We start from the raw sequence: 19,009 nt of genomic DNA, 5'->3' as shown, positions 1-19,009 counted from the left end.
CTTGATTAATTTAATTAAATTTTCAGTAAAGTAAATTGATTGATAAGCGAAACTCAATTGTTTTAAATTGAATTATAAAATATACTAACCCAATAAAACTTGATTAATTTAATTAAATTTTCAGTAAAGTAAATTGATTGATAAGCGAAACTCAATTGTTTTAAATTTAATTATAAAATATACTAACCCAATAAAACTTGATTAATTTAATTAAATTTTCAGTAAAGTAAATTGATTGATAAGCGAAACTCAATTAAGTTAACTCTAATAAATTTTAAAAGAATCAAAATAATATAATTTTAATAAGAATGAATGATACCTAATTTAAATTCATCTAATATTTCAATAGTATATATATATATATATATATATATATCTTTTTGATTCAGTTATCAAATCCAACAACTATTATTATGATTAAAAGACTAAAATAGAAGAAGAAAAAACTAAGTAGCAAAATATGAATTGAGGTTTTGTAAGGGAAGCTGAACTTTGGAGCTGCATAGTTGGACAGAAAACAGCTTTTACAAGCCACCAGCTGATTATTTGACTTTTTAAGCAATGACACTGAAGAAAAATGGCAGAGTAGGTCCCACCACACACATAACTCATTAAAAAAAAAGAAAAAACCCCTTAATTGGCCAAAAATAATACATTGATTACTAGCATAATTAAAAAAACTAAACACAGTCACAAAAAACACCTCTGGATGAGCAAAGTCAATGTCCTTTCCATCACTGTTTGTCAAGGTAAGAGAGTCAATTGAGAGGGAGCAGAGCGGGGTTATTATAACTTATCATTATCGAAGCAAAACTGGGCATGTTTTACTTTGATTGGAGTTGTAGTAAATGAGCTTTTTTATTGTTGTTCAGTGAGAGAAAGAGGGAGGCTAAAAGAAAAAGAAAGAGGGATCCTTTTTCTGAGCTCTCTTAAGTTTGTGTTAATGGAGTCTTGGTGATACAAAGAGTGTTTAGAGAGGGGTTCGTTAAGCGCTGTGTCCATTTAAAGTGAAACCCTTTTTCTGTTTTCTTTCTTTTGGTAAGATTTGGGGATCTGGATTTTGGGTTCTAGGTCTTAGCTCTCTCTCCCTCTCTTTCTTGGGTTTCTTCTAAATTTGTTTTCTTTCTTATACTGTTTACTGAAATGGGAGTTTGGACGTTCTGGAATTGAGACATTTCCATTCTGAGCTCTGGTTTTTGACCCACAATTTGTTGAAGTTTACATCTTTGTACAGATTCTGTTTCTTGTTTTTGGGTTCCTTATAAAAAGTCTGATTCTTTGGGGGGGGGGGGGGGAATCTGTGTTCCTTTCTGAGCTTTTCTTGATCTGGTTAGGGTTTTGAAACTTAGCCTTGTTTTTGAGAAATTTGAGTTTTTCTTAGATGGGCTAAACCAAAATTGTTTTCGTTGAATCTTGAGCTAGATTTGCTTTCTTGGTTTTGTCTCAGTTGATTGGTAAGTTACAAGATTTGATGCATCTTTCTCTGTGGAAGCCTATATCTCAGTGTGCTGCTCTACTCTTGTACAAGAAGAGCAGAAGGAAAGATGGGTCTGAATCCAGTCTTGATATCAAGAGGGACTCATCTATTCTTCGAAAACTTCAAGAACACAAGCTCAGGGAGGCTCTTGAAGAAGCATCTGAAGATGGGTTACTCCTTAAATCTCAAGATATGGAGTCTGAGACTCTTGCAAACCAAGATGAGAGTCTTGGGAGATCAAGATCCCTAGCAAGACTCCATGCGCAGCGAGAATTCTTGCGTGCCACAGCGTTAGCTGCTGAACGAATATTTGAGAATGAAGAATCTATACCTGACCTTCATGAGGCATTCTCCAAGTTCCTCATGATGTATCCAAAGTATCAGTCTTCAGAGAAGGTGGATCAGTTAAGGTCAGATGAGTATGCACATTTGTCTCCAAAGGTATGCCTTGATTACTGTGGATTTGGGCTTTTTTCATATCTTCAGTCTTTGCATTATTGGGATTCTTCAACATTTAGCTTGTCGGAGATAACTGCAAATTTGAGTAATCATGCTCTGTATGGTGGTGCTGAAAAGGGCACTGTGGAATATGATATAAAGACTAGAATAATGGATTATTTGAATATCCCTGAGCATGAGTATGGTCTTGTTTTTACTGTGAGTAGAGGGTCGGCCTTTAAATTGCTTGCTGAATCGTACCCTTTTCATACCAATAAGAAGTTGTTGACTATGTTTGATTACGAGAGCCAGTCTGTGAATTGGATGGCTCAAAGTGCCAAAGAGAAGGGTGCTAAAGTTTATAGTTCGTGGTTTAAATGGCCAACTCTTAAACTTTGTTCCACTGATTTGAGAAAGCAAATTTCAAATAAGAAGAGGAGGAAGAAGGATTCAGCAGTTGGTTTGTTTGTATTTCCAGTGCAGTCGAGAGTTACTGGGGCAAAGTATTCGTACCAGTGGATGGCACTAGCTCAACAGAACCATTGGCATGTCTTGCTTGATGCTGGTTCATTGGGTCCTAAAGATATGGATTCACTTGGGCTGTCCTTGTTTCGTCCTGACTTCATTATCACGTCATTTTACAGAGTATTTGGATATGATCCTACTGGTTTTGGATGTCTTCTTATCAAGAAATCAGTGATGGGAAGCCTCCAAAATCAGTCTGGCAGTACAGGGTCTGGAATGGTAAAGATTACACCCGAGTTTCCTATGTATTTGAGTGATTCTGTGGATGGGTTGGATGGGTTGGTTGGCATTGAAGATGATGAGGTTGCTGGGAATGCTGAAAAAGCCACAGAAAATCATCCAGTAACACAGTTGCCTGCCTTTTCTGGTGCTTTCACATCTTCTCAGGTGAGGGATGTATTCGAGACTGAGATGGAGCATGAGAACAGCTCTGACAGAGATGGAACGAGCACCATATTTGAAGAAACTGAAAGTATTTCAGTGGGGGAAGTGATGAAAAGCCCTGTCTTCAGCGAAGATGAATCATCGGACAACTCATTCTGGATTGATTTGGGTCAGAGTCCCTTGGGATCAGACAGTGCAGGCCAATTGAACAAGCCGAAACTGGCCTCTCCATTACCACCTTTCTGGTTTTCTGGAAAGAAGAACAACGCCAGACTCTCCCCAAAACCAACATCCAAAGTATATGGCAGCCCAATGTATGATGACAAAGGGGTAAACTCGGGGTCACATGATGACCACCAGGTGTTGTCTTTCGATGCTGCTGTTCTATCAGTTTCACAGGAACTGGACCATGTTAAGGAGGTTTCTGAAGAAGAACAATTTTCAGGAACAGACCTCTCTTCAAGAAACAATAAGAAGGGCTCAGATCGTTTGCATGTTCATGAGATTGAGGAGGAACCTGGAACTAGCTTCTTTTCAAACTCTGCCATAAACAGATCCCATCTCAATAATTCAACCTCTGGTTTGCAACATAACCTAACAAATGGCTCAACTGCTGCAATTTGCTCGGAGATGAAAGAAAGTGCTATAAGACGAGAAACAGAAGGTGAATTCAGATTGTTGGGGAGAAGGGAAGGGAGTAGATATGGTGGTGGTAGTAGATTCTTTGGGTTGGAAGAGAATGGACATTCAAGCAGGGGAAGAAGGGTATCATTTAGCATGGAGGACAACCACAAAGAGCGTCTGAGCCATACTCTGGAGCCAGGAGAGATATCTGCAACCAGCCTGGATGATGAAGATTACAGCACTGATGGAGAATATGCCGATGGGCAAGATTGGGATCGAAGGGAACCTGAGATAATTTGCCGGCACTTGGACCATGTGAATATGTTGGGTCTCAACAAAACTACTCTCCGACTGAGATATTTGATCAACTGGCTAGTAACCTCTTTACTTCAACTCAGGTTACCCAGTCCAGATGGAGATGGAAGGGTGAATCTTGTACACATCTATGGCCCAAAAATAAAATATGAAAGGGGTGCAGCAGTAGCTTTCAATGTCAGAGATAGAAACCGGGGGCTTATAAATCCAGAAGTTGTTCAGAAGCTAGCTGAAAGAGAAGGTGTCTCTCTTGGCATTGGTTTCCTTAGTCACATAAGGATTCTAGATAGCCCAAGACCACAATACGGTGCTGTGAACCTTGAAGATACTTCTTTATGCAGACCAATGGAAAATGGGCATCATAATGGAAAAAGTGGGTTCATAAGGGTTGAGGTAGTCACCGCATCTCTGGGATTCCTGACCAACTTTGAGGATGTGTACAAGTTGTGGGCTTTTGTTTCCAAGTTTCTTAATCCAACCTTTATCAACGACGGTGGCCTCCCAACTGTTGAAGAGGGCACGGAGGCTTGAGTTTTGGGATATATGTATTAATAGTTTTGTTCCAGGATGAAAACAAATGAACTTAGAAGGCATGGACAATCAATTAGGGTGCAAAATCTGAGAGTCAGAGCCGAAGATTGAGGGCTGTTAAATCTGTGTGGCCAGATCCTTTTGCTCTTCCTCATGACTCTCTGATGCAATGGGTGAATTTGTTAATTCTTGTTTGTTTGATATTTCCCCCTTTCTCCCTTTTATCATTTTTTTTTTGGGTAGAGGTGGCTTTAGAATCTGTATCAACTCGGGAAGTTATGTTGACCTCCAAGCAGAATTATATGGATAGAACTTTCAGCACCCAAAACGTTCCTGCTTATGCTCCATATCTGGAAAAAAAAAAAAAAAAAACCTCAAACCTTATTTTGCCTGTTAGTCTATGACAGCTTGAATTTGAGACTGCATGCTTAAGTATTAGCTTTTGTTACCACTTAAGTTGTACCTCAAGAGAATCGTGTTTTGTTGGGAAGAGGAACTGGTATCCCATGAAATTCGCAGCCTAGTGCATATCTGTTAGGAGATGATGCTGGATATCGACTGTAATTAGGATAACTAGGTTTAACTAGGACTACAAATGCTGGTCTAATTCCGCTTGACAAGCCAACATGAAGCTCGACTAGGACTGAGTTTTTTTTTTTAAATTCAGGTGATTTTCGGAGTCAACTTGTAATTTGGTTGATTCAGTCAAATCAAACACTTCAAGAATATATCTTTTTTTTTTCTTTTTTTTAACCCTTGTTTTTCTCTCTAAAATGAAGTCGTTTTTGTTTTTTGTTTTAATTTAAAAGAATAATAGAAATGGTCTTTAAACCACGTTCTCCTGCCAGCGTCCTCTTGGCTGAGGAAGCATGTAGTTTGGTTTTTAAACTGCCCGCTTTGTCCTTCACATCCTTGTCTTGGTAGATTGCAGGTAGTGCTAAGCAGATACGTCTTCATCCAAAGTAGTTGTCTTATTGTTAATCTGCTTCTCTTTTCTTTAACTTTAAAGCTAACAGTATGGAAAAGAAACGTCCAAGACCATTAGCATGGGCAAAGTCATGCACCGAGGAATAGTGAGTTGATGTTAGCAGGGAGTGGATATCTCCTTGCATAATGCAAAGCTCATCATCAAGTTCAGGGGGTCTCTATTTCCTTTAGTAATAATCATCGTTGGGCCACACCCATTTAACTTTGTTTCCCATGGAAATAATGGTGGACGTATGCATGATCCTGCTTCCTTTTCTTTTGCTGATTGTGGATTCTCGCTGATCAGTGTTCTTGGAGAGGCTGGGCGAGTCCTTTTCGTAAAGTAGGTGTGGGCATGGCATTGCAAATTTCATTTTGAAACCATATCATTATGATCACTACATGCTTTTTCCTAGAAAAAAGAAAAAGAAAAAAGAAAAGAAACCTCAACACTTGACTAACTGCCAGATACTCTTAGTTACCATTTCAAATGGGAAATCCTCTGTACAATTCAAAAGATAGCATAGCATAATAAACTATGAAAAGAATGGCGCTTGTTTGACAAAGCAGCTCTCCTGTCGGGGGGGGGGGGGGGGGGGGGTTGCTTCTAAAGGGAACTTTTACGCTGTTGTTGGTGACCGTGAATCGTTGACAAGCTTCACCTGATGAGATGAGACTGTTCGTGGTAGCCTGGTTGGCTACTAAACTGAAAGACTTGGAAGATATTGCATGTCATAATCATAAACAAGAAATGTTGCTTGCATCAACGAAGATACTTAAAATGTTCAGCCTAATGCTTCCCATGCCAAATTATTATATCATATTATCAAGAGAAAAGGGTAAGAGTTCCTTCCGATTCAAACTATAATTTTGTTTTCTAAATTCTTTTTAATAGAATAAGATTGACAAGGACAAAAAAAAAAAAATTCCAATCTCAGTAGGAGAAAGCAACATGTCACCAGAAATTGAAGGTCTGGTGTGTCTGTACAAAGTTATTTCTGTCCACTACGCATATTAAAAATTTAAAACCACTGCAATTTCAGCAGGCCAGATCAACCATTTTTAAGCTCTGAGATATTAAACCAAATGTCACTTAAATATTAACAAAAAGCAAAAGTGAAGAATTCCTTCAGCTTGTGATTGGGTCCCGGTTGGTAACTAAAGGAAGATCCAAATCTCAGATCTTCCCAAGATGATATCCCACTTCGCCAGCTTATGGAAAGGATTAACAAATTCTTAACTGGCACTAATGAACACAACTTCATGATCCCATCTTCTTCATAAGGAATGCAGTGACTCCTCGCACTGCAGGTATCTGTTTTCTTCCACTATATCTGTAGCCAAATTAAAGCATGTTCACGAGCTCGGGCAGCCCATTTTGATGCGTCTCAAACCCCAAATCTGAAAGATGTCGAAGATAAAGCTCATAAGCATATCCCACTAGAGACAAAAGAAAAGGAAGAGCAATCATTGTTTCTAAAAGATGAAAAGAAGAACCACTTCGGCACATAAACATGTAATACCAATATTTTATCTGGAAAAGAATTAATAAGAGTCTTGAATCAGCCATTGCGTTAGGAATCAAAGCCATGAAGTGGATGATATATATATTTCAAGCAAGAATTATGGATCGCTCTAACAAAGAACATGTATTCATAATAATACGTCGGTGTGCACGCGTGCGAGGTATCTCTCTGGTACGACTTCATTTAATAGCAGAAGATTAGCATCCCTCTGTCCCTCTTTCAGGCACTGCACTTAATAAACACAAATTGTGAAAAAGTAAGAAGATCTGTCTATGATGTGGGTTTCTTGAGATACAAGTAGGACATCTATGATACATGCTTGAAGTTAAACCAGTTTATCCACGTTGCAGTTTGCAGCGAAAGTCAGCATCTCTCTACGTGAATTAGATGATGTACTTTGCAAGCTTGGTAAAAAAAAAAAAAAAAAAACCTACTATTCGAAGATGCTTCTTACGGCCAACCGCATTTTGAAATGCGGTTGCAGATGGAACAGATACTAACGTGTTTGAATATAATTGTAGTTATTTTTTAAATATTTTTTATTTATAAATATATTAAAATAATATTTTTTTATTTTTTAAAAATTATTTTTGACATCAGCGTGTTAAAATGAACTAAAAACACTAAAATATATTAATTTAAAACAAAGAAAAATTAAAAAAAATTTAAATTTTTTTTAAATTACTTTTAAAACATAAAAATACACATTACTTAGTAATTTTGGTCTTGTCACTATCCAAGGACTTCACCAACTTTGCATGTGTCAAAAAAGAAAAAATTGCTTTCATGTTTGAGTATATGCGTGAGCATGGACTCTACAAAGAAAACCTTACAATATGTTAGCTACCGAATGTTAAAAGGTGATATTTCTTGCTATTATTTACCTTCTAATCTTATGCTTTTTCTTTATTAAACTTAATATTTTTATTAATCACCATCCTTTTTTCATTAGGATTGTAATACGTGGATCTTATGTTATATTATTTTGCTATGTGTCATGGATGCTACTATATATTATAACTTATTTACTTATGTTATGGTAGTTATGATATTTGGTCATGCATGCTAGCTATTGTGATTGTTATATTAGGTTTATGATGGTTGAAATATTCCTTTGTTTGGTTATGTTATTCCGTCATCTCTTTGCTCTTGATTGTATTCCTTTTTTGATGTGCCAAAAGGGGAGAAAATATAAGGAGATGATTGTGTGATAAACATATGGCAAGGAGGACAAATAAAATTATGTGATTAAAGGGGAGAATAATAGTATGTGATTATGATTATGATTACGAAGAAACTAGACCTGGGCCTATGTTATGCTGCATCGTTTGTATTTTTTCGTATAAAAAAATAATATCTAGATATTGCAAGCATGTTTTAAAAAAATAATAATGTGATTAAAAGGGAAAATAATAGTATGTGATTATAATTATGAAGAAATGTTTGGGAAGAAAATATTTGTCATGGTTATGAATATAGAAGTGCATGAAAAATATGGTTATAATGCATGCATAAACTTAATTATTAATACTTTTTATGGTATGCCATGCAAATTTTGTATGGGGGTCACAATATACTTTTTCTACACTTTGGTCCATGTAGTTTCAAACTTTTATTTTAAACATCAAGCTTTATTTTATTTTTACATTCTAGTCATTAGAAATTGAGATAGTAGAAAAAAAGTTCTTATAAAGGGAAAGGAGAGAGAATTTCATTCCGACTATCAAATCAATCGATTTTGGTGTTGATAAGTTGTATTTTGACAAGGGCAGTTCTATAAAGGTTGTTTGTTCATTTAATCATGCTAAACAAAATAGGTTTTTTTTTTTTCTTTTTTTCAATGTGTTTATTTTTTGTATAATTTTTTTTTTAAAAAAACTAGTTTAGAGTGAATTAAATTCACTAGCATTGTCATGTAAACAAATTTTTTTTTCCCAAAAAACTAGTGTAGAGTGAATTAAATTCACTCGCACTGTAATATCAAATCAATTTTATTCCTGATAATATTTTATCTAATTTTATTGCATGCTCAAAAAATTATGGAAACTGTAGTTCTTATCGGATGAATTTTGTACGTAATAGAATTGTAGATGATTTAATGAAATAATAAAAAATACTTTATATAAAGTATTATGTATTTCATGATATTATAGCAATAATTAAATCTACAATATTTAAATTAAAAACCACCAATATTAATATATATTTTTTAAATTATTTTATAACCTCAATTTCAAAAACATTCTTAACCAAACACATTAAACTACTTTTTGTTCAACCTCAATTTCAACTACAGTTTTAACCAAACACCTATTTTTTCAAACCAACCGCAACTAAAAGTACTTTTTATAAAACAACTTTTTTCAAACCACAACCACAACAACTACTACAATATCAAACACACTCTAAACATGCTTGCCTAGCCTCTTAGGCCACGAAGCACTTGGCTTTTATTTTCAAAGGCAAGGAGCGTAGGCTTGCTGAGGCATATTTTGAATATTCTTTCAAGCACACAGAAGTATGCCTAGCCTTGCAAACCTGTGTGTTTGGGTTGTTCTTTAAAATAAAATTCTTTTTAAATTAAATTAATTGTTATAATAATATTTTAAAAATCATCTCTTAGGCATACTTTTTAAATAAGATTAGATATTTTTATGTTAATATTTTCAATTACTTTTATAATAATTATATATGAGCCTAATATGCAAAAAACAAAAAAACAAAAAAAAAAACAAAAATTACACAAGAATATTCAATGAAAATGAATAAGGCACATGTTTTTGTCAAAAAATAAAATAAGGAAAATGAAGTTTTCCTTTATTAAATAAACCATGTTGTTGACAAAAATACAAAAAAAAGAACATGCCTCATAAAAACAAATGCATAAATAAATAAAAAGGAAAGTTTTAACTTAAAAAATATATTTTCTCATTCAAAATTTAAATCCTCTTACGAATATTTATTTTAAATAATGTTAAATTGACTTTGAAAATTACTGAGCAGCATAAAGCATGCACGATAGTTACTAGATATATACTCTACTGATGTCCGAGGAAAGGCGGCGTTTAGAAGATCTGATGATATCATCTTATATTGCAAAAGAATATTCGGACCCTGTTCAGATGGAGAAAGAACTACACGCAAGGTACAAAAACAACATCAGGCGATTCCTTCACAGAGCGTCTAGGAGAGCTAATGTTTCACCCTAATTTCTATGCTAGTAATCTTATATTGTAAATAATTTTTTTGCTGAATGACATTGAGATAAACCTAAAAGGACGGCTTGACAATCTTCCAGCTGCAACAGCTCACGCATGAAGAGCTTCTTCTCCCGCTAATTTACATGCCATTATATGTACAGTGGCAATGAGAACTGCTGTTAAGAGCTAGGATCCATTTACGAAGTGTTTCTTACTTTACTCATCAGGGGGAATAGGAGCTTGCCTCGGTGCTATACAATGAATACTCACTGAGACTGAAGTTGGGTTTTTCTTCATCCCACTTCATAATCTCCCTCGCATATTTAAGAGCCGCGTCAACACTATCAGGTTCGAGTCCCTTGACCACAGAAGCATACAACTTCCTTCCGGTGAGTAGGGCGTAAAGCCTCTTGAACTTGACTGCCATATAGTGGGCACCCAGATGACCAAGTGAGGGGCTAGTATTAATGCTGTTGCTGTTGCTGTTGCTGTTGGAGCGATGGCTACTGATCACTGGATGGAAATCATCAAACCATTCACATTGAGTCAACGGTACTCGCTCAATTTTCTCCTCAAACAGATCAAATTTATTTAGTATCAAAAGAAAATCCATCTGCTCAAATGTTGGATGAGTAACAATGCTCTCAAAGAATTTCCTGCTCAGCAACATCTTGTTAGTAGACAAGCCATTCCCATCAACTGTATACTGATCATAGTCATTCATGGCAACACAGAAAATAACCATCCCAACATCTTCAAACATCTCTAGCCACTTGCAGTTCTCTCCAAGCCCCCGTGAATGTACACTAATTAGTTGGTACCTGGTGACCAGAGCAAAGGGGGAAAATGTTAACAATAAAAGGATACCTCTACAAATGATTACATATTTAATAATGTCCCTGTGTGATGAGATAGAAGAATTAGACGAGCCATGCCAGAGGTCCAGCACATAGCACAGAAGCAATACTGTGATTGCTTACGAGCTACTTCATAACAGAGGTGAGAACTAAAACCATCAGAAATTTAAGGCACTTCTTAATAAACTACAGCTCCTACCTAAGCAAAGCATCATGCTGGTCTTCAGTGTCATAATTATCATCAGATGCTGATTGGGGATATGAGAAATCCAAGCAAGCAAGCCCATTTGATGAAGTAACACCCTCAGCGTATAGGATATCCAAATCTGAGGGCTCATAGTCTGTTCTCAATATATGAACAGCCTGCAGAGAGAATAATTTTAGTAGCGATAACAAAGAAACTGCATTTGCGTTATCATGTAGATATATTTGGCAAGAGAACAATGACAGGAAACAAAATAGTCTGTAAACCTTTGTTCAACACAATGCATAAGCTTAAACATTACCAATGTCTAATGAGCGAAACTAAAGCAGCACTTGGCTCAACCTAGGCAAGCTGAGGAACCAAAATGAATCCCATTTTAACCATGAATCATGTACTATCAACATGAATACAATACCATCAGGCAACTGTTAAAGCAGAATACAATATCGCTCTTTTTTTCATAAATAAATAAATTAAAAAAAAAAAAACAATATCAGTCAGTTCCTCTATATCAGTCAGAAAATCAAAATTATTCTCTTTTAAGATATTTTATGGCTCTAACTTCAGCCAGAAATGATGCAAGCATGAAAACAGAAAACTTCACATCTTGACTAAAAACTACCAAGTAACAACAGAGAAGCATGTATAGACCAAATATAGTCTAACAAATTTGAACCAAGCAAATGAACCTGACAAAAGATCTTACCCGCTCCAAGAAATAACTTGACACACTAGGTAGCATTTCCAACTCATTTCTCCGCTTATAAGTGGCCTGAATGGCTTCATCCTTCAACAACTCTTCAACTAGTGGTGCATATTCGCGAGTAGCAGCAGGAAAAATTGCTTCTAAATTCCCAGAAACCATAGTCTTCAGAAGCCAATCCGAGAATGCTTTAAGCCTTGGACCAATTGAGTAGATAGTTTGGTGGTTGGTGTTACTTGTACTCCCTATTATCACACAACATTTTCTTTCAGGCACTTAACAGAATATAAACCCGAGAAGAGTTTTAAAGTAAATGTATATCAATCAGCTGTCACACACCTACTTTTACATTGTAAGTTGTTAGTGGTTTCAACACATTCTGCAACTGCATGCTATTCATCAATGCTACAAATCATATTTATCTAATCACATCTTGAAGACAGAACAACTTCTTAGGGCCATCCCAGTTCCCACATAAAATCTGTTTCCTTGTATACACTACTTGGAAACAAGAGGAAGTAAGAATCTAATGTATTCCCATACAACAAAAGAGATTGTTAAAAATTACAAATGTTACAACATCTTTTCCTTTTTCCCCCCTTTATGCACACCCACCCACATGTGTTAGCGATAAAACACGAGGGTCATTCTCCAAAGAAAAAATACAAAGAACAAGGAAAAAAATATAAAAGTTGAGAAGAAATCAAGTAATAGAGAGACTCAACATACCAATATGTTCTGTTTCATCAGTAGATTGCTCTTTTGTCACTGCAGTTAAACTTTCCTCTTCAAATCGATCACGGCCCTCAAGAAGTATACCAAGATAACCATACACATTACTCTGGATTGTCAATTTAATGTTTTCACGCTCATCTTCAGTGAAAGGGACAGGTTTATAAAGAATCTTTGCCTGAAAAAAGCATCAAATTAAAATGAAGTAAGCTAGTTTTTTACAGCATTGACTAGCATGTCATAAAATCCATGCTTTGCAGGATAAGGTATGATACCAATATTACCAAAGGCAGAATTAGAGTAACCAAGTATAAGCATCCGTGTACAGAGATCAATGCATACTAAAAGTATGACACTTACAGAACAAGGTTCATTTACAAGAACTCTTTCAATGTGTAGTCAGGTGTTATAAACCAGTCCCTTATGGGCAATGACAAATGGTACAATGGCACAACACCCACATGGCCACATAAATTAGTTGGCCTTTTAATTGATCTGGCAGTTTTGAGCCAATTGAACTCACTTTTAATCTATATACATTGCTTTTGTTGATGGTTTTCTTTGATTCAAAGTTTAACTTTGGCTTACCATTTTTAAGCATAATATCTATGACTGGATTGGAAAAGTTCTGCTTTCTTAAATAAATATCTTTTACTCTCAATTTTTCCCATTTTATCCTTCATTAAATATCATTTATCACACCATGGGATCTGCTATGGTAAGCACAAAGAAATATAAATGGGATTCACGTTTACTAAAAGTTAAAGTTTTGAGCAAATAAAATAAGGAAATATAATTTGGGACAGGGGGAATGTTTGACAGTTGCTTGAGAATATGCATAGCTTGAATATAGTTACGGGTTTTTACTTTATCATCCAAGGTTCTCCAACTAAATTTGATAATCAAAGCAATGCATTAACATAAGTTAACAGAATAACATCCATGTACCTATATTGAAACATCACTTGGATGTGCTTAGACAGGAAAAGAGACCACAAGCATATAAAACAAAGTAAAGACAGCAAACCCCATTAACATCCATCTACTTTTTGAAACATCTTCGGATGTTTTAAGATGGAAAATGAGACCATGACAATATGAGACTGAGCAAAGATAGGTGATCCTTAACATAAACAAATTTTGAGGAGCCTAGTTGAGAAAGTACCTGCTTAAAGATAGTACTTGTTCCAGAGCCACTAAATCCAACTAAAAGAAGCTTCAGAAGTGTTCTCTGCTCAAGGTAGTCTGGGATGCTTCTGCTAATCAGACTGTTAACTTGCTCTCCACAAGAATTCGAAGGTTTTGAAGGAACAGGTAGTGATAAGAAAGCACAAACAAGTTTCATTCCCGCCTGTTAAGTAACAAGCAGACAAATGATTCCAAATGCATTCATAAATGCGGAAAGGGAAAATTCAGGCAGAGAAGAGGTTCCATATAAAGCATACCTTGCCCCAAATGTAACCTTTAGTGTTCTTCTGTCCCTCTTCTTGGTATGATCCATCCTCATTCACCCAAAAATGTGGGTTGCCAGCGCATTGAACTCCTGCCAGCTGCAATTTCAACGAAATGTCTCAATACTAAAACCCTTGACATTAAATCATTCAAAACAAACAAAAAGAAGAGCATGTACTGAAACTCAACCTGCAACATCCTAAGCTCAACTTTTGTGATCTCCCGGCCATTCATGAAAACCTGTGTGTTTCCATTGCTAGCATTTGCCTTAATTGGACCCCCAACATTCAAATGAGGACTTATAATCTGGCAAGGCTTTTGCCCTACCTGTAAATTGAAAATTTGAAACAACCATCAAAGTCCATAATAAAGAAACGAACCGTATCAAATTATGACAAGAACATAACCGCTAAATTCACCTTTCCCCAAAGACCGGACACTTTATCATACCAATAGTTTCCAGGTTTCATTTTCTTAGGCGGGTTCGAACAAGTCTGCAAAACAACTAACTCCTCATGACAAAGAGGTTCTCCATTCACATAAACATACTCCGGAGGCAACTGATTTGCCTCGCACAACTCCTCTGCCTTCATTATCTGTCTAACCTCCAAATTATTCAACAGCCTCTTGAGCATCCTCGAACACTTCCCTAAACTCCCACGCTTTGATTCATCAATTGGAAATCCAATACAAGTAACACACTTTCTCCCTTCTGGCATCGATCCCATCGCTCTAAGCACACAATTGATACAATACTTCGCATCGCAAACAAGACAAACTTCCTTCTCCGTGAACCTACTCCCTTTAAAACACCTATAACAACTCCCTTTCTTCCCTTTACTTCTGGCCTCTGGTTTAATCCTTAGAACCCTCTCCTCCTCCTCGAAAAACCCCTCGTTGCCACCAAACCCATCATCAATATCACCATCACCACCATCATCATTCGATTCAATATCGCGAAAAGTAACAACTGGGGCTTTTCTACCCTCACCATTCACCTCATTATTTGAAACTTTAACACTAGAAACACGCGAAGACGGGTACTCATCATCAACATCAACACTACTTAAAACAGATTCATTTGACTCCCAATCTCGATTCGAAGACAATTCATTAGAAACCCTCAACTTTAGCAAACTTTCATCACGCGATTTATCATCAAAACTATTAGTACTTGAACTTGTACCAGCATCATTTGATAAACCTGAACTACTTAACTCGCTAGAAAAAACACATTCTTGCAAATTATGATCTACAGCTCTCTCTATAACGGAAGTTGGTGATACAGTTATAGCTGCCTCTTCAGATCCACAATCCTTACCTGGGTTTTTACCGGTATTAACAGATTTTGGGTTTTTTCTGGGATCAGAGGCGGGTAACAGAGGTTTTACTACAGGTAAAGTGATATTTTGTTGGAAATTAATGTGGGGAACTACGGCGGCCACAGGGATGTTGTTGACGTTGATTGGGACGGCGCGTGGGATGTCGTAGCCCACCGGGGGTCCGGTGTATTCAAGTGCAAATGAGCATTGAACTCCATCTTCAGTAACTGAACACATTTTGGTAAATTTGTAGATCAAAGTGAAGCCCTAATCTTAACCTCAAAAAGAAGAAGAGGAAGCATTTTTTTTTTTGTTTTGGTTTATGTTTGGGTTGTTGGGTTTTGAAAATAAAGTGAGATTCTACAAAAAGAGAAAAGAATAATAATACTTGGAGAAGAGGGAAATGGATGAGCTGATTGAAAGTGAAATCTACAAGGAAAGAAGAAGTAGCTTGGAAGGACAGGACAAAGTATTTGGGGGAAGTAAGCAGGTGTTCGGGGAGAAGTAGAAAGAGAATATGTTGGGGGGAGTGAAGAAAGTGACAGTAGAATTAGAAAACCAGGCAGCAGGAACTCCTATGCTTGCTTTATCCTATAATGGAGTATTGTAAGCTCAATCAATCAATGTTCAGTATTTTATATTTTATTATGTATTTCTTTCTTTGATTGAGATGGATTAGTCTGTAATATATTTTGCCGTGATCCGTTGAATATAATTTTTTCTTAATAGTACCATTAGATTTAATTAAGTAGTTAAATTTTATAATTTGTCAATTTAATTATTTTTTTTAACTCTAGTTTCAAATTTAACTGTATAAAAATTATTCAAAATAAATTATTTAATTTAATAAATTTAAAAGTAACTTAAAAAATTAATAAAAATATGACATAACTTTTAAAAAAAAAATTTGATAATTTTTTTTATATTAAAATGATACTAAATTAGATCGATCTCAGTCACCCTACGACCTGAATTATGGATTTCAATTAGTTTAATAACTTTGTTTTTTTTTGAATTATTTTTATTTAATTTTATGATAACATTAAATACTTTTAATATTAAGCATCAACCATAAAAATAATATTTATTTGAGATCGTGATAACCCTATAAAAAGTAGAAAAATAAACCATGAATTACATTTCTCAACCAATCCAATATTAAAAAAAAATAATTAGAAAAATTAAATGATCTAAAACTAAAACAATTTATCAAGTTTGATGGGTAAACCCTTTAAAACCAGGTAATGGATTCCATTGAGATTAATAATTTGTTTTTTTTCTAAACTATTATTTATTTAACTAAATGATAATAAAAATAAACAATTGCAAAATCAAGCGTCAAATCAATATTGATACTTTTTTTTAAGATTATGATAACTTCATAGAAAACAAAATGAAACAAATTATGAAATTCAATTCTTAATCAATCCAATATCAAAAGATGAAAGTGAAAATATGAGTTAAAAAAAAGAAGTTAAACTCGTCATACTCATCAACAGGTCCATGGACTTTCTAAAATCTAATAACATGTTTTTTTTTCCGAAACTATCTTTTAACTATATGATAAAAAGAAAATAGACGATCATGTAATTGAGTTCAATTAAAAATAAGTTCCCTCTCTAAACTCATAACCCGAGACAACCAAGGTTATCTAGTCAAACTCGCAAATCGAGTCATTGACTTCATAAAGTTTAATAACCTAGTTTTTTTAAAATTATTTTTTATTTAACTCAACTTTTTAAAAAATAGATGATACCGCAAAGTTAAGATATTTTTCTGATACCAACTCGATATTAAGATATTTTTTTAATATTACGATAACCATATAAAAGGTAAATTAAAATAAATTATTAACTCTAAATCTCTATAAACACATCATTTACATACTAAATTAAAAAAAACCAATAACTTAAAAAAAAAGATCAAAACAATAATTAATATTATAAATTACTATTATAATTAAGAGTAATTAAGAGATTGAGTTAGTAAAGTGGATAAAAGTAAAGAGATATGATTTTTAGTTTAATTTTATATGCTCACAAATATTGATAGCCACGAATTGCACTGTGTAAGTTGTATTTTATAAGCTAAGTATTTATTTGGAAATGTGGTTGTGATTATTTGTTAAAGTGTTTTTATTTAGAAATATATTAAAACAATATATTTTTTATTTTTTAAAAATTATTTTTAATATCAACGTATCAAAATAATTTAAAAATATCAAAAAAAATTAAAAAATTTTAAAATTTTTTTAAAATATTTTTATAACGATAAAAATAAACAGGTTCACATAATGAAGAAACAGGTCAACCATCATGCAATGAATTTATATATCACCCTATCATTTTCAGCTTTATATATATATATATATATATATATTCAGAATGAAGGTCATCTAACTTTTACGTTACCCAATCAAAGGCTAATCTATAACCAGTGCAATAATTAAATTAATTTCTTTTCTCACCGCATCTTAACCAAACTATCTATATTTTTAATATTGGTGCCATTTCTTAAGAAGCTTTGCAATCTCACCCAAAATCATAATTGAAGATCAAACTTATTTATACTACAAAAGTAATTACCAAACAATTTAACAATCTCTAAATTTGGATGTCAAAGTTAGCATTTGAATAAAATAAAGTTATATCACACGTATAAATAGACAGGCACGGTGTCGTATATATTCTAATTAAAATTACATGTATATAACAAGAATTGATTTTTCTTTTTCAGACATGGAAGGAGTGTAAGATTTGTATGCATAGAGAAAATTCCCTACAATTAGTTACCATTTAGAAATGCGGTTCAAATCGTGTTTCATGAGATTTTTTTTATTTTACTTGAATTTAATTTTTTTATGTTTTTAAATTGTTTTAATGTGCTAATATCAAAAATAATTTTAAAAAATAAAAAAAATATTATTTTAAAACATTTCTAAACCAAAAAAAACAATTTAATACTTCCAAATACCCTTTAAACATTCAAGGTGTGTGGGGTTGGATATGTTTTTCTGTTATTATTAGATAGAGGAGGTAACTGGAGGAGAGGCTGGGGATGGTGGGGCATGTGGGTGGAGGGGCACAAACTTTTGTCTTTTCCGTCGTGAGGGTGGAATCGGGGGGTAGATGTGGGGCTCGGTTGGGCCCGGGGACCACCGCCACCACCCAACGGGAGGAAGAATATTGCTCTGTATTCTGCGAGGTTGTGGGCTTGATACAGTTTTTTCAGTTGTGTGCTTGGGAAGGTATGTTTTTTCCATGGGAAGGTAGGTGGGTGGTTGCTTGTTGAAAGACAAAGTTGAATTGCACTTGCACAGGGTTTTCGTGATGGCTATAGCATCTCTAATGGATATGGAAAGAAAAAGAAAATCAAAACAATGACTTTGACTTTTTCTTTATTGATTTTGGGTTTCTAAGGGATAATCATGTGGGATGATAAAATATCTTTTAATGTCTACGCTCTGTTACACGCTGAATTAAAAGTTAATTTTAGTGTAAAAAGGAATTATGATAATTTTTTTTTTTAAAAAAAAGAAATATTTTAATTTTTTTGATATAATTATATGATAACAAAAATAAAAAAAAAAGTAAGGAAAAGTGATTGGATAAGATTTGAAATAAAATAAAAATAATCATGAAGAGCTATTAAAAAAAAGCCCTTGTTAATATTTCAAGAATATGCTATAATCCTATTAAAAAAACAAAGTAAAAATTGAATTGGATTTTATTAAATAATATCCTAAATATATT

At 34.3% G+C, this 19,009-nt stretch overlaps 2 protein-coding genes across 2 annotated transcripts; one reads left to right on the top strand and one right to left on the bottom strand.

Annotated features, from left to right (window-relative positions):
- Nucleotides 1–677: 677 nt before the first annotated feature.
- LOC7492145 (uncharacterized) lies at nt 678–4,622 on the top strand. The gene has a single exon (XM_006383229.3). It carries the CDS (start codon nt 1,472–1,474, stop codon nt 4,292–4,294), a length of 2,823 nt encoding a protein of 940 aa, XP_006383291.1. The 5' UTR covers nt 678–1,471; the 3' UTR covers nt 4,295–4,622.
- A 5,228-nt stretch (nt 4,623–9,850) lies between these two features.
- On the bottom strand, nt 9,851–15,852 carry LOC7492144 (extra-large guanine nucleotide-binding protein 1). Its single transcript, XM_024601478.2, has 8 exons — nt 14,355–15,852; nt 14,125–14,262; nt 13,929–14,033; nt 13,649–13,834; nt 12,481–12,661; nt 11,755–11,996; nt 11,043–11,206; nt 9,851–10,807 (listed from the first exon to the last, which is right to left on the bottom strand). The coding sequence occupies exons 1-8, from the start codon at nt 15,492–15,494 to the stop codon at nt 10,210–10,212; spliced, it is 2,754 nt and encodes a 917-aa protein (XP_024457246.1). The 5' UTR covers nt 15,495–15,852; the 3' UTR covers nt 9,851–10,209.
- Between the last annotated feature and the right edge of the window lie 3,157 nt (nt 15,853–19,009).

The sequence above is a fragment of the Populus trichocarpa genome, chromosome 5 (assembly GCF_000002775.5).
Source record: "Populus trichocarpa isolate Nisqually-1 chromosome 5, P.trichocarpa_v4.1, whole genome shotgun sequence".
Lineage (NCBI taxonomy): Eukaryota > Viridiplantae > Streptophyta > Magnoliopsida > Malpighiales > Salicaceae > Populus > Populus trichocarpa.
Note: the sequence above shows the minus strand (reverse complement) of the source record. Positions and strands in the feature narration are given on the sequence as shown.

Bases quoted from the DNA above. Each gene is read 5' to 3' on its own strand.
- LOC7492145 (XM_006383229.3), top strand. From the start codon at position 1,472: ATGCATCTTTCTCTGTGGAAGCCTATATCTCAGTGTGCTGCTCTACTC.
- LOC7492144 (XM_024601478.2), bottom strand. From the start codon at position 15,494: ATGTGTTCAGTTACTGAAGATGGAGTTCAATGCTCATTTGCACTTGAA. The intron at 14,263-14,354 runs GTGAATTTAGCG...TTCAATTTACAG, and splicing joins TGTCCGGTCTTTGGGGAAAG to GTAGGGCAAAAGCCTTGCCA. The intron at 14,034-14,124 runs GTTGAGTTTCAG...TTGAAATTGCAG, and splicing joins TTGAGCTTAGGATGTTGCAG to CTGGCAGGAGTTCAATGCGC.